Source organism: Anarhichas minor, unplaced genomic scaffold, assembly GCF_050575085.1.
Source record: "Anarhichas minor isolate MPS153535 unplaced genomic scaffold, ASM5057508v1 ptg000136l, whole genome shotgun sequence".
Lineage (NCBI taxonomy): Eukaryota > Metazoa > Chordata > Actinopteri > Perciformes > Anarhichadidae > Anarhichas > Anarhichas minor.
In genome coordinates this window covers 14,510,994-14,525,456 of record NW_027466582.1, presented here as the reverse complement: position 1 = coordinate 14,525,456, position 14,463 = coordinate 14,510,994, and the positions used below count along the sequence as shown (strand labels likewise).

The 14,463-nt window shown below is 38.4% G+C and overlaps 1 protein-coding gene across 1 annotated transcript; it reads right to left on the bottom strand.

Annotated features, from left to right (window-relative positions):
• Positions 1-309: 309 nt before the first annotated feature.
• On the bottom strand, positions 310-13,764 carry rfx6 (regulatory factor X, 6). Its single transcript, XM_076083764.1, has 20 exons — positions 13,226-13,764; positions 11,754-11,913; positions 9,929-10,052; positions 9,509-9,570; positions 9,336-9,413; positions 9,096-9,123; positions 8,123-8,230; positions 7,738-7,815; positions 7,502-7,615; positions 6,920-6,969; positions 6,353-6,512; positions 6,119-6,263; positions 5,283-5,392; positions 5,057-5,174; positions 3,948-4,070; positions 2,783-2,989; positions 2,145-2,451; positions 1,031-1,386; positions 622-822; positions 310-488 (listed from the first exon to the last, which is right to left on the bottom strand). The coding sequence occupies exons 1-20, from the start codon at positions 13,380-13,382 to the stop codon at positions 310-312; spliced, it is 2,865 nt and encodes a 954-aa protein (XP_075939879.1). The 5' UTR covers positions 13,383-13,764.
• Positions 13,765-14,463: the final 699 nt, after the last annotated feature.

The window sequence follows — 14,463 nt, the reverse complement described above, 5'->3', positions numbered from 1 at the left end:
TCTCTAACTGGTTTATAGTACAGTAGGGGATACAAACAATTGTCAGTTGTCATGTAGGTCTTTCTCAGTCTGTCTATATACAGCATATCTCCTTATGGAGGACTGCCCTGGCTCCATGTTCATACTGTACCTTACAGTTTGGATATTCTGGGTTTGATGTTGGCTGGGGGCTCACTTGCTGCACTGCACTTGATTTAATCCAAATCACCTCATAGCATTCGTGGATGTGTACATTCTGGATCTGGGCCGCTCTGATGGGGACTGGACTCCAAACAACCAGGACAGTTCTCTAGTTTGTGTTTCCTGCCGTCATTGTACTCCTCCTGCTCCCATGAAGACAGTATTGATGGGAGGAAGCGAAGACACCAGGTCCTGCACCTCTGATGATGACGGCACCCGCTGCTGAGAGAGCAATGCATCCTGGGAGGAGAACGGAGAGGGAACGCCAAACATGCAGGGAGCAGATCCTGATGAGGGGTGAGAATGATCTGTGAAGAAACAACAGAAATGTATGAGATTTAACTGCTTTTCAACAATTCAAGATGGACTTTATTTCTCTGGTCCTCTCCTCCTGTTTCTTACTTTCACCCTTATTTATTTGTCGAGAAATACAAACTAGACCTGCTCCGGTGTCGGCATCAGTAAAATACGCTCCCGTTGTTTTCCTTCCCGGTTCGTCCAGGATGTTGAGCGGATCGTGGACTTCAGAGTACGTTGACGGGAACGGGCGCAAGCTGCTGATGGTGCTGATGACGGACACGTGCTGGTCAACCAGTGATGTCATGCGCTGGCTGTCCAGATAACTGCTGTTGCCGTAGTAACCTGCCACAGGAGGAAAGTTTGGCATTGAGTTCCTGTTTTCCACAAACCGTGTTAATCATTTTGTGCAATTTGGTTTGAGCACAGAACAGCGGTTAGGACCCCTCACAAGAAAGGGGCCACAAGAAAAATCTGGATGACTAAAGGAATATATTATATATATATACATATTTATTTATTTATTTATTTGCAATACTGTATTCGTCCTTACCGCTGTGTCCCGCAGCAGAGTACGTCTGTCCCTGACACCCACCGCCCGCGGAGTTAAGTCCGGACCCCACAAAGCCGAACCCCTCCCCTGAGTCCAGAATCTGAGCTGCTGTCTGAGCATCCAGTCCCTGTTCAGTCTGAACTGGATCCGAGCCTGAAGTGTAGCTGGATGCGGGTCGGACCCCAGAGCCGTAAGGCGCCAGGGAGCAGTTAGTGCTGTTAGACGGGTGATGAAGGCCGTAGAGGACGTCTTTGGTCAGGTGTTGGTCGTTGAAGGAGGGGTACCGAGAGAGATGGTAGGCCAGTGATGAAGCCTGAGACTGAACTGAAGCCAGACACTGACTCTGAGTCTGAGGCCTGAAACACAGATTAAAAAAATCTTCTGACTTAATAATGACCACAAAATAACTTTTATATGGCAGTCAGATTCAATGATGGACGGGAACCCAACTGCTCAGTAGCCATGTCAATGTTTGCCAGTACCACAGAATAAAACAACCACTGTTTGATTGCTGCAGGTTTTTAATCAATAACATTTTTGAGTAGACTTGAAAATAAAATCTCAAAGTAGCTCATAAAAGTGAAAAGAAGCTTTTACTCTTATTTTAATAATCAACATTCAAAAATTAATAACATTGAATTTGTTTGTTTTTCATAAATGTCATACTTGTCAGTGTGGAAAAGCCTATAAAACAATACGTAAAACCACACACTATATTTATCTACTGCAAGAATAACAACAATATTGTCATCATTATTGTATTTGTAGCAACACAGAGTTTTGAATATTATGCAAACTACAATTTTTGCTTTCTTGGGCCAAATTCCGAAGAATCACACAGAATTACATTTTAATATAATGCTACCAGGGTCCAGATTTAACGACCATGTTTTATTGAATTCATGCCAAAATTAAAATCTCTCATCATTCACCATCTCGTAACAATGTGACATAATGAACCAAGGAAGATGACAACAAGAAAAAGCTCATAAAAAATATGGCAGTAGAATAATATCAGGGTAAGAGCCATCTATTATCCAACAATAAAATAATGATTAAATAAATGAAGAGTCATAGGACACACTGTAGATGCACAGCACTAAATGAAGCTGACCTGAGTGCAGGCTGGTAGTTTGAGGCCGAGGAGTTGCCAGTTTGGGGGAAGTAACTAGAGCTGGTCTGAGGTAAGCAGTGGTAGAGGGTCTCTGGGTATGAAGAGCAGGGGCTGGGCTGGGTCATGGTGCTGAGAGAGGACAGGCAGGAGGAAGAGGAGGAGGAGCAGGTGGAGGAAGAAGAGGTAGTCAGGGGTCTCCCCGTTATGGGCCCCTGGTTGATGACGGAGCCTCTGTGAACTAACGCTGCTGGAGAGATAGGGGGCGTCATGAGAGGGCCGCTGACCTGAGAGTAGTGCATCTGACCACCTGTGAAGAGGGCAAACACACAGGGACAGGAAGTGTTCACATTACAGGATTGGTTTATTTAAAGCTGCGCTGATCAATATTCTCTGCAGCTCTGTGGAGCATTTTAGCGTCTCATAGTTTCAGTTTTAAGGCCCTCTGATGAACTGTTTTGGTTCACACTCGTCAGCCTCTTTCCAGCAGCTTACATTCATCGGTTCATTCGGCGCTATAACTTTATATGGTGATAATATGTCAGTGTTTTGTTTTTAGCTTGTTTTGCTGTGTAGTGTCTACTTCTTGATGTGTTAAAGTGGTGAGCAAGCAATAACCCGGTGCTTTATTTCTGTTTTACCTGACACTGTGAACCCAGCAGACTCTGTCCCCTGGTAGATGCCGGTGCTTGTTTCCAGACTTTGCTGCTGATTGGTGGACAGAGACATGTAGGCGTGTTCTCCCATAGACTCATTCTTCACCGATTGGTCGATGGGAGCGCTGGCTTTGTTGCGATTTGCCAGGAAGCAGGAACTAGGAGAGGCCATGAACGCCGCTTTACTCGCATCTGAAAGTGCCAACGTTGACATTACAACATCAACAACGACATCTGGTGAAAACTCACTAAGCCAGTGAGTGTTTGAACAGTTGAGTTGATGTTCATTAATCATTATTGTAGCATCCATTGTGTTGACAGTGGGGATGTAATTTAATTTAAAAATCTATCATTCCTTTCACATTATGTATGGGTAATTTCTGGTAAATACAATATGTCATAACCCGGCTCCTAGGCTATGACAAATACGGAAAAGGACACAATGGAGGATGGTCAATTATTTATTATAAGGAAGCAAATAAATAGCTACCCTTGTGAAGTGTGCAAAAGTTTAAATCTAAATAAAAGAAAATGCTCTTGTACCTTTTTCTGAACTGCACTTTAATTTCCCTTTATTCAATCTGATGGCTATTTATTACTGCCGCATAAATGCACAGAAATTGCATAATTTTTGTATTTCATTTTATTTTACTATTATTTTGACATTTAATATTCTAATATACTGTCATTTATTATTTTCCCTACTCGTGTTTTTAAATTATGTTTTTAATATCTCTCTATATGTTATGTAAAACTGCACTCATCGTGGTATTTGATTATTCATCAATACACCATCTGCTATGTACATTTTAACACAAAAGAATAGTTCTGATATCCTTAATGTAAAAGACAAATTTCCTTTCCAAAAATGATAGTTTATTGTATTATTTATTATTATTTCATTTACACATCATCTTGGTTTTATGTATTTTTGCAAAGCAGATTATGACATGTTGTAAAATTGCTGTGTTAATATAATGATCATCCTCCTACAACGTTTGTAACATCTGTAAACTGGTGTTACGTGAGCGTTACCACGTCCCTGATAATAAAAGGAAGATCTTACACAGACTGTAGACCTGCCGTAGATTTGACTTGAGTTCATGTATGTCAGCAGCTGAACATCAGTGTCTGTTGTGATGCTAGATACCTGCATTTTTCATGTATTTGTCCAGCAGGTTCTGCAGGTCCTGCTCCTTGTCGTTGTTGAACTGAGTCTCCAGGGCCAACAGGATGTATTCGTCTAACAGCATCCTGATCAGATGGAAGGAACCTGTCAATGTCCAAAATGCAAATGAGAAAAGAGAGAATTAAACCTAAAAATACGAGGTAAGAATATTTTCCACATATCAAATTTCCCAAGACCTTTGACTGGTATCTTCTTCTGTGACCTTTAGGATCAAGCTGCTCTTTGTTTGACCTGCTGGCTCGCAGCTTTAAAACCTTGTGTGTGTGTTTGAGCTCCACTGGGACTCTTCAGACCAAATGGTTAGTGTTTATTCACGTACACATACTCTGTGTGCGTGCGTGTGTGCGTGCGTGTGTGTGTGTGTGCATGTGTTTGAACAGAGAGCACGCGACCCGCAGATAAGGCTTTGTTTAATCAAGGCGAGTTGGCCATTACAATTTATAGCGCTATTGTAGCAATCTGCTCTGAGCTGGCTTGTACTGTTTTAGCCTTGCCTGTGTGTGTGTGTGTGTGTGCGTGTGTGTGTTTAGACTAAGTGATGGAGAAGAATGGAACACAAAAATGAATTAGCTGAGTGACATTTATTAATTTCACAACAATCCCCATGTTGTCGTTATGTCCATATGTAGCTTTTATAAATTATTTTTTAATGTTGCATGCTAAAATACCTTTTTCCTGTTTTATGTTAGCAGTTTACACCGAATCTGACCTGATGCCAAACAAGATGAAATATAAAGAATATATTTGATCCAACACGTCTTCTCATTGATGGCCATGCTAGTTATGTATAATAATACAACTCTTTGAATGGGACTAATAGTTATTTTACTTCAATACAATTTTGTATGCAGGACTTTTAGTTGCAGAAGACTATTTTTACAGAGTTTACTTGCTATTTTTAATCAAATAAAAGATCTGAGTACTTCTTTTACCACCACTGCTTAGAGGTGTATAACTGTGTGAGTGTAATCATAGTGTTCCCGCAAAAGAGAGCTTCTCTCTCAATGAAATATACCTGAATTAAAAAATTTAAAAGAGTTAATAATTTGTAACTTTTTAAATATTCTTACCAAAGCTGGAGGCATTGTTGAGCGTGAGGTTGTGCATCACTCTGGCACCAAAGAAACTCCACCTGAGGAGGAAATCCTGAGCTCGCTTCTTCACTGATCGACCGCTCTGCTTACCGGGCTGATCAGAGACGGGGAAGACAGAAAAGAACAGGCTGCTTGGTTGCACAACGGGACCATTTGCAGGACAAATACGAGTCCACACAGCACCAGGTGGAACAGCTGTTACCTTGATGACTTTATGCTCCACGACAGAGTCCAGCCACTCGATGAAGGACTCCACTGTGGCGTTCTTTCTCAGCAGCTCCTTCAGCTCCTGAAAGACTGTGATGGAGTCATCTGGAAAGAAAAGAAAGAAAAGATAACAGGAAGAGACAAGTTGCATCATTATCAATACAACAGATTCTCATTTGTATATTAGAGCAACAGAAACAGCTACTTGTATCTAATATTATTATATAGTCTAATTAGAAATCTAATATAATTTTACTTTCTAGCTCAGTTGTGACCATTCATGTAAATATGTAAATATTTAATTTTCATTGGGTTGATTTGAGAACATACGAGTTAAATGATCAACAGTGGTGAAATGTAACTGAGTACATTTCTCTGAGTACTGCACTCAAGTAAAATGTTTAGATACTTCTACTTTACCTTAGTATTTCCATTCCATGCTCATTTATACTTCTAATCTAAGACTTTTTTGAAGCCAGTTACATACTTTTTACTGCACTACAATTATTTGACATTAGTTAGTTTTTAATAATACAAAATATAAATCAACAAATAAATCATGGTGTGTCATTATGGATTGAGATACAGTACTTGGCAGTATATAACAAATAAAAATAAAACATCAATATAGATCATATTAATTCATGTATCATATACTATATATACTGTATACGATCCTTTACTTTTGGTACTTTAAGTATATTTAGATGCTAATACTTTTGTAGTTTTACCTGAGTAAAATTTGTAATGCACGACTTTTACATTGCAGTAATTCTACTTTTACTTAAGTCAAAGTTCTACTTTCATACTTCTCCCACCACTTTTTCTTACACTCAGAGTAGATGTCTGGGTCCTGGTCTCCGGTAGAGTTTATGCTGAGCAGAGGCTGCGAGCTGATGCTGCCGAGATCCACATTGTCGATATCCAACACCATGCTGGTCACTACAGCCTGGTCGAACAGCGCTGGACGGGCTATCTGCAAAAGAAGAAATCAGAAATCATTATCGTGTTTATTTTGAGACATTAGAGTATAATGCGATCTGTTCTATCCTTCAGTAAACGTACCTGTGCCAGGTGTAAGAACGACGTCTGTCTCTTCAGGGAGGAAACAAAGTGCCGTGCTATGGGGAGCTTCTTGGCTGCAAGGCATTCTGGGAGGTTCTCAAGGGACGAAGCTAGCCAGTGCTCCCAGTGTTTGGCAAAGTTGCGGATATCTGCCAAAAGACTGATAAACAAAATGAATGAATCATTCAGCGTGAAGATTTGCTTTAAATATCGTTATACCCCATTGTAGTTCCAAATAACTGCTTTTGGGTTACACTAGACTTGTTTAAGACCTGCAGAAAGAGAGTAAAATGGCACTGTATCTGATGGGAATGGTCACAAATCCAACATTGAGATCGAGGCATCAAGTGGCTAAAGCTTTCAGTCAGGAAACTTCCTTCCAACACGTTTCTCCCTTTCCAGGAAAGGGAAGGGTTTTAAGGGAAACATACTTCTAACTTTTTAGCAACAGCAACGTGGATACCACCGGTGTCACAAAGAGCCTCATATTGTCTCATAGTTTTGTTTGTGTATCACGTGAACGTCACAACAAATTAGACAATAACACATGAGGATGAAGTGACAAACCTTTCAGGCATTTCCTGCATTGTAGCAGGAATCAGAACATCTGTTAAAACCTGAAAGATAAGAAAAAACAGAGTATTAATCCAGATAGTTATCTTATCAGTGATTCAGAGAGAGCGAACAGGATCGTCGAGTTTATCCATATTAAAAGACAAGCTGCAAAGCAGCAGTGCATCATCAGTGATATGATTTTCATTATTTTGTGCAGGGTGATACTCTCTTCAACCAGTTAAATTCAGGTGTATCTTTCTTTTTCCATGAGGTTACAGAAGTTACTGGCAGGAATTCAAATGTTTCTTGCTTAAAAGACACTTGGCTCAGGGAGAGTGGGAATTGAACCCACACCTTTACACTTACAAGAATGTGTCTTCAACTAGGACAGCCTGCATGAAAACATTTTAATAATATCTTAAAGCCAACTTCACTATTAACTATTAACACTGTGATGAACTAAAAATGTGAAAGTTCACAAGTGCTAAAGAACGGTTAAAATATTTGGAATAATTTACGGTGTAAAGGTCTGACTTCGGGGGAACTTTTAGACCTGCGCACTCCTGCTGTTAGTCTGTATAAATGAAAATCAACCTTATAGAGGATGGAGTCACAGACGCAGAAGATGTCGACTATAACAGGGTTTTCCAACAGTGGCAGCAGGTGGTCGGGCATTCCCTGCCAGAAATGGAGCAGAAAATTCTGGATCTGAAACAAAGCATTTGAAGAGTTATATCTAGTTTGCATGGATGGTAAACTGCCGGGCTGTTTTTAGTCTCTTCAGTGGTATAAGAACAATAAAATGCTCTCGGTTTGACAGTAATAATCACCTCCTCAAAGCTGACGTTAATGGCATTGTCCAGGATGCACTGGCAGTGTGTTTTATACATCATGATCAGAGTGTCAACCTGCGAGGAGCGAATGAAGATCTGATATTAACTTAATTCACAAACAAACTATAATGCAACGGCTTACACCCAGCCAGCCCATTAAAGAACTGTTGGCAACGTAATATTGTTTAGAGTTAATACATCTGCCCCATGTAGCATTTTAATGTATGTCAAAATTCATATATAACATTAGTTTAAGATTGGTTGTTTTTTTCCCCATCAGAAGGTCTGTTCTCTTCTGTACAAGTATAAGTATGTAACAAGTATATTGCCAAGCTTCTATGCTGTATACTGATTTTGCAATTAATCAATATTCATCACTAACCTTTTCTCTGGAGATATTTCCCTGCAGCAGAAGATGCTGAGCGTTGGGGAAGTCTGGGAGCAATGTACCAGTTTTAGAACTCAAGGAATATTTCCTGGTGAAACCTCCCTGAAAAATACAACAAAGTGAGGCCCATTTCTTCCTTCAGTTGATCTTAACTCTATGGATTTTAGTAACTTATCACCCTCTGAAAATCTTGTTTTTGCTGACCTCCAATGATCAACTTGCAGCAGTGAAATAACACATTATGTCATAATAAATCACATTATACTCGACAAAATGCCGTACATTTTCTCTACATTATGTAATAACACATTTTATAAGAGCTTCAATGCAATATTAAATACATCTCCCTGCATTTTGTAACAAATGTTTACATATTACGATGGTTATTTCAAAATGCAGGAGTTGCCATTTTTTATGAAAATGTAATAATACATGCATTATGTAATAACCAAACAAAATAGATGTTTTCATCTTGATGTGGTCAATGAAAGATAATCTACTAATCTACTGAACTACTTGTATCTTTTAAAATTAATTTTAAAGTCCGTATGATTTAAGCTTAAATGCAAAAATAAATGTTATGGCAAATGTATGAATGAAGAGAGCGATTTTGGTTGGTTACTACAGAATGCATATATTATTTAATTGTTTTATGAAAAAAGTGCAACTCACACATTTTGTAATAACCACTAAAATATGTAATAATTAAGCACAAAATGCGACAAAATGTATTTCATGTTGCTGTTTATTACAAAATGTGGCAGATTGTTACAAAAGTCCGGGTGTTATTACATAATGAAGTGAAAATGTATTACATCTTGTCTAGTTATTACATGACGTAGTGTTATAACGCTATGTGTTGTCACATGCAGTGATGTAGAAGTGTACTTCAGGACTCTGTGACATCACCGTTGGGTGTGGTTACAGGTGCAACAGAACATATTTCACAAAGTATTTTTGAACTAACCTCATTCTTCAGCTTGCTCCCTGAAAATCTGTGATCAAAGAGAAACATATTTGATAGTTTCAAATATAAATACATCAAGGAACAAAACATCCGTCATCTGCAAAGACTGAGACATAACAGATAAATATGAATTGTGCACTAATGCTGGCCATACAAACAATACAAACAATAATGATCAACAAGCAAAAAAACAAGGAGGTACCATATGATATGCAAGAATCATGTCAAATGTTTTGTTACCTTGTCAAACCTTTTCCAGAATACACAGAGTGATAGTAAGCGCTGCTCTCTTTGATGCCAATTCCATAGTAATGATATCTGTATGATGTATAATAACATTTTGGAGTTTGAGGTTACATGACAAATTCTTTGCAAAAATTCGAAATCGGAGAGAGGATGAGGTTAGGATTTACTTAGAGTGTCCTCTGGTGCCCAGTCTTCTTGTTGTTAAAAGAGGAAACTTCTGTCGAATTGTCTGATGAGAAAAGGTTGTATAAAGTTCTGATTAGATCAGTCAGTCATGTCATTGCCAATGGATCAATATCTGGAGTAAACAGTACCTTCATAATGTACGATATGTGATATTTTAATTACAGTTTTAAACAGAAATCAGAAAGTATAAACTTTGGGAGACATTTTAAGACTTCTTGAAATATACTCATACTCATAACAACAAAGAGACATGTAACGTAAAGCACTGTACCCTTAATTGACGAGGAAAAATTGATAAGTAAATTAAATCCGCAGATAGATACCTTTTTTAGATTTTATTAAACACATTTTCTGATTTCAAACACACACACACACACACACACACACACACACAAAACCACCTTTCCAAATGTAGCAGCACAGGCTGGCTCTAGTTTCTCCTTCCTGCAGAAGTCCAGGTAGTGAGCATAGAGGATACATCGAGGCAGACACACTCCTTCACACACAATATAATTCTCCTCCAGCCTGTTGAGACACATCAGTGAGAAAAACATGTAATTATCACAACAATATCGGAGAGATCCACTGAATACAGGAAATGCTAATACCCACAAAGATAATACTAATGGATTTACTTTTAAATTTCAGAAGAAAAAACAAACAAAATAGAAAAGTACTTCACATCAAAGCAAATAAAAAACACAGCAATAACAAAATTAAAATTCTAAAGGAGAAGTACACAAATTAGAATAATAACACGCATATAGCTGATTAAAAACTAGAATCAGGTGAAATCAGGGAAGGCAGAGCGATAACCAAGCCATTGACTCGGACTCAGATGTTCTGAAGAGACCGAAATACAGCTTTGGGAAGGTGTCTAAAAATAATCATCCGGTTGCCAAAAATTGTTTGAAGTTAAAAAAAGTAAAAAATATCCTTTACTTTGCATACCACAGAAAGAAAATGTTTACAACTAGAAAGAGCAATCTTTTTGGAGTCTGGAAATATATTAGTCAACTAAAAGTGTGATCAAATCACCTGCAGGTTTAGTCCAAAGTTTTGGCTGGTGAGTTTTTATGTCACCATGTATCCAAAAGTAATTTCATAATTACACACAGCAGTTTTTACTTTACTCTAGCATCCTGTAGGATGGAGGAAGGAATCTGTGATGCAAAAGCAATGCTGTGAATACAATAAATGAATGTCACCCCACACACACACACCTATTATACCCGACCGCGGACCATTTGGGGTTCCATCGAGGAAGTTTAGTGTCGTACAATGCACTTTTCAGCAACGAATATAATGAATGTTACACACATGTTATATACCCAATTAAAGAAAAATGTCTGGGCTACAAGCTCATGTAAGCCATTTTTACACACTCCAAACACAATTCTACACAACTAAAATAAACAACTAAAAGAATTACCATAATATCAGTCATATTTCGCCATGGCTGAGCTGACTCCGCGCTCCGGTCGGAGCTACCAAGACAAAGCTACAAGCTAACACGGAAAACCGAGATACCAGAAAGCAAGATAATTCTACACAGATTACGGAAATATCTTCAATATATCTCTCCGTGAAACCATTACAGAGATATGAGCCAACAACCACCAGAACCACAAACCGCTTTATCGATAATTATCAGAAACGCACCTCACCTTGAGCTGTTTTCGTGAAGACAAAGGATAAATTCCCGGGTATTCCTTCTCAAATATCTGTTCTACGGATGTCCTGTTTGTCATAAATGTTTCCGTGAAGACAGGGGTCTAATTTGAGCCTCTCTGTACTAAAACCTCTCTAATTCTGTTCTGCTTCACTTTATCAAAGTCAAACTAAACAAACAACTAAAAGAGAGACTGTTCACATATTGTACTATGATTTGGGAGAGGTTTAAACTTTCAGCTGCATCATTCAAAAGCTGAATCATGCTTTCAGTGCTTTTTCAGACTTTTCAATTTGAGCTGTATGCCATCTTCATTTACTCTTAACCAGTAACATATACACTGATATGTACACATCTGAACAAATCTCACAAGTGTTACCTTTATTATTCATCAACATTATTAAAATAGACCCTGTAGTTGCAGAAATACACTCTTTTTAGTATGGTTATGCAATTTTCGAGCAGAGGCCTAAAAGATAGGGTTAGGGCCCAGAAGGTCATGGACATACTGTCCCTTTACTGATGCAGTAAAGTACATCTTCCAGAGCTCTTACCACTGCAGAGTGAGTTGTGTCTGTTTCTTCTTGTCCTTGATGATCTGACTGATGGTCTTCCTGGAGGACGAGATGCTCTGTTTGATGGTCAGGTCCGAGTTTAAGTCCACCAGGTCCTGGTCTTCCTCAGAGGACGGTGTCTCATTACTGTCCTCTGCTTCTGAGAAAACACAGACAAATATAATACATAGCTCATAAGAGGCTTAATTTCAACACAACTTGACCTTTTCAGTAAGGTTTACAAAGACACTGGTCTTTCTATCAAAAGAGGGTGAGACAGCTTCTTCTTCTCTAGCGTAATTTCTGCTAATACCTTCTTCTTCTTGGATTAGTTCTGTAAAGTGATTTGTGCTTTCTTTTAACACTTAGATTGTTCACTGGTCTGCCCGCACAGTAAACAAAAAATTGTATGAGCAATAACAGGATATAATACATATTACTCTATATATAACAATATATATACAGCTATTCATGTACTGTACATTTTGAATGTTCCTGTGTTCAAAGGGAATGTTTTAATTGCTTGTTGGTGCAAAAACTGCAACGGTAAATCAAAGGACACTCCACAGTGAGAAAAAGACAAACCTGTAAATAATACTCATTTCAAAATTTGTAAAAATACATATGGTAACATTTTGTGTTGTGTTCAAGAGCTCATATACCCAAAATAGGGTCGAAGCTTTTAGAGCACATGAGGTGTCGATGAAACATTTGATCCATCGTTGTGGAAAGGTTTCACAACTTAGAGTTGTAACATTTTTGCTGAAATGCTGCCCGATATTAGAAAAACAGCACTTTGTGAAAATCCTAAATACAGTGTGTGTGGTATTTAATAGCTCTAACAATAACAATATTGTGTATGTCTGCCTTCCTTTTTGTGCATGTCAAAATCGTGTGTTGACAGTAGTGAAAACCAGAAGAAAAGTCCTTTTTTGCTCTGTTTCAATTTTGCAGGATACATGTTTTTAAAAACCAAAAAAATGGTGCAAAACTGTTGAAATTAGGATTCATGTTGAGCTACATCATTTATGGAAAAATTAAGTATCTGTCTTAATGTAAAGCTGCATTTCAGAATCAGAATACCACCACAATACTATCTGACTGACCTCACTGATACCTCTCACTTTAGTCATGTACAAATCACATCTTCCCCCCTGTTCGTGTGTCTTCATCATCATCATCCTTATTTTCATGTGAAGGGCCAAAACAGTTTGTGGAATAAAATGAATGGCATCTTTTTGTTGTAGCACCATCATGTGGTCAGATTGTGTCACTTGTTTTTTACCTGCGCAGATTTGAAACGTAAGCACAGAAAACGTTCAGACTTTGAGTGAAGATTAATTCGAGAAAACAGGAGATGATGATGGATAATGACGACTTAAGAAGAATATTAACATAAAACAGTGACACTTCAGCTTTAATGATCTGAACTTCCAGCAGCAATAAGTAATCGAGAATGTTCGTTTCATTACCTGATTTGATCCCGGAATCGTCCTCCTGATGGAAATGTGTCTGCCCGTTAAAGTCTGTGCGTGTTTCCTCTGGTGAGCTGCACAAAGTCTTGGTTAGAGAGTGTATGAGAAACACTCCATCTCTGGCTGAACTCTCACTGCTGCGTTTCATTGGCATACTCAAATTAAAATAAATGTTAATAAACAAATCAACCAAAGACAAAGAAAAAGAAAAGTGAAGTCAGCCTGCTGTGGAAAAAAAAAAACTCCACTGCAACTCATTTGTCCTTAAGAATGAATCTTCCAGCAGTGTTTTTAGATCCCAAATTAATTTAAGTCCAGGAAAAGATTCAAATGATCACAAAATACCGTGTGAAGCATTTTTTTTTGTCCAACCGACGATTTGGAAGCTTAAGAAAAGTGGAAACAACTGCACTCTTGTTAAACCTGACAGAGCAACCTCAGACTAATAAAGCCTTGCTGTGGAAAGGCAGAGCTAATGAACCCGCGGATGCATTCATCATATTTACAGAGGACTGGGGCTAATCCAGGTTATTAATGATTAACAGAAAAACCCTCATCCATCTGTCCATCCATCCATCCTGCCTCCCACACTCAGCTGGCCCTTTATACAAAGTTATATATGTATAAAAATTGTCTAGTTTACTTTTACTTTATTTAGGTAGCTTTGTTATAGTTTCAAATACTTACAGGAGGCTATAACTCTAAGATAATGGTACCTATGAAGCTGCGTCCACCACTAGAACTGCAACTACTGAATATTTTCAATATCAATAAACCCTTTGATTTATTTAATTGTATTAATTATGCAGAAAGGCCACTTTCGATTGATGAATTAATTGAATTTGCATTTAAAATGAGCCACAGCGTCAGTTAGTGTCATATTTGCAAGTCAGATCATTTCCGGATTGTCAATATTCATATTTAAAACATTTAGCCTGGAGCTGGCAGCAAACAGACACGTCTGACCTTTATTAATCGAGGAGAAACCGGAAGTGAGATCAGACACGTGTTGCAGCATTGAGGAGCGTTAACTTGACAGGCCGCACACATGAGGCGGCACAGCAGGTAGGGCACAGTTATGAATGTGAGAGAGCTCACTTTAAACGGAAATATGTCCGTAGTTCACGTCATTGACGGTAATGTGAGATAGAAACCGACCATGACGTAAGATAACCGTTAGGCCAAACTATGAAGTTAGCTTCAGCGCGGCCTAGCGTTAGCATAGCAGGATTTGT

Coding starts and splice junctions, on each gene's coding strand:
- rfx6 (XM_076083764.1), bottom strand. CDS start 13,382: ATGCCAATGAAACGCAGCAGTGAGAGTTCAGCCAGAGATGGAGTGTTT. Junction 10,053..11,753: donor ACACAACTCACTCTGCAGTG/GTAAGAGCTCTG, acceptor GTGTCTCAACAG/GCTGGAGGAGAATTATATTG. Junction 1,387..2,144: donor AACTACCAGCCTGCACTCAG/GTCAGCTTCATT, acceptor TCTGTGTTTCAG/GCCTCAGACTCAGAGTCAGT.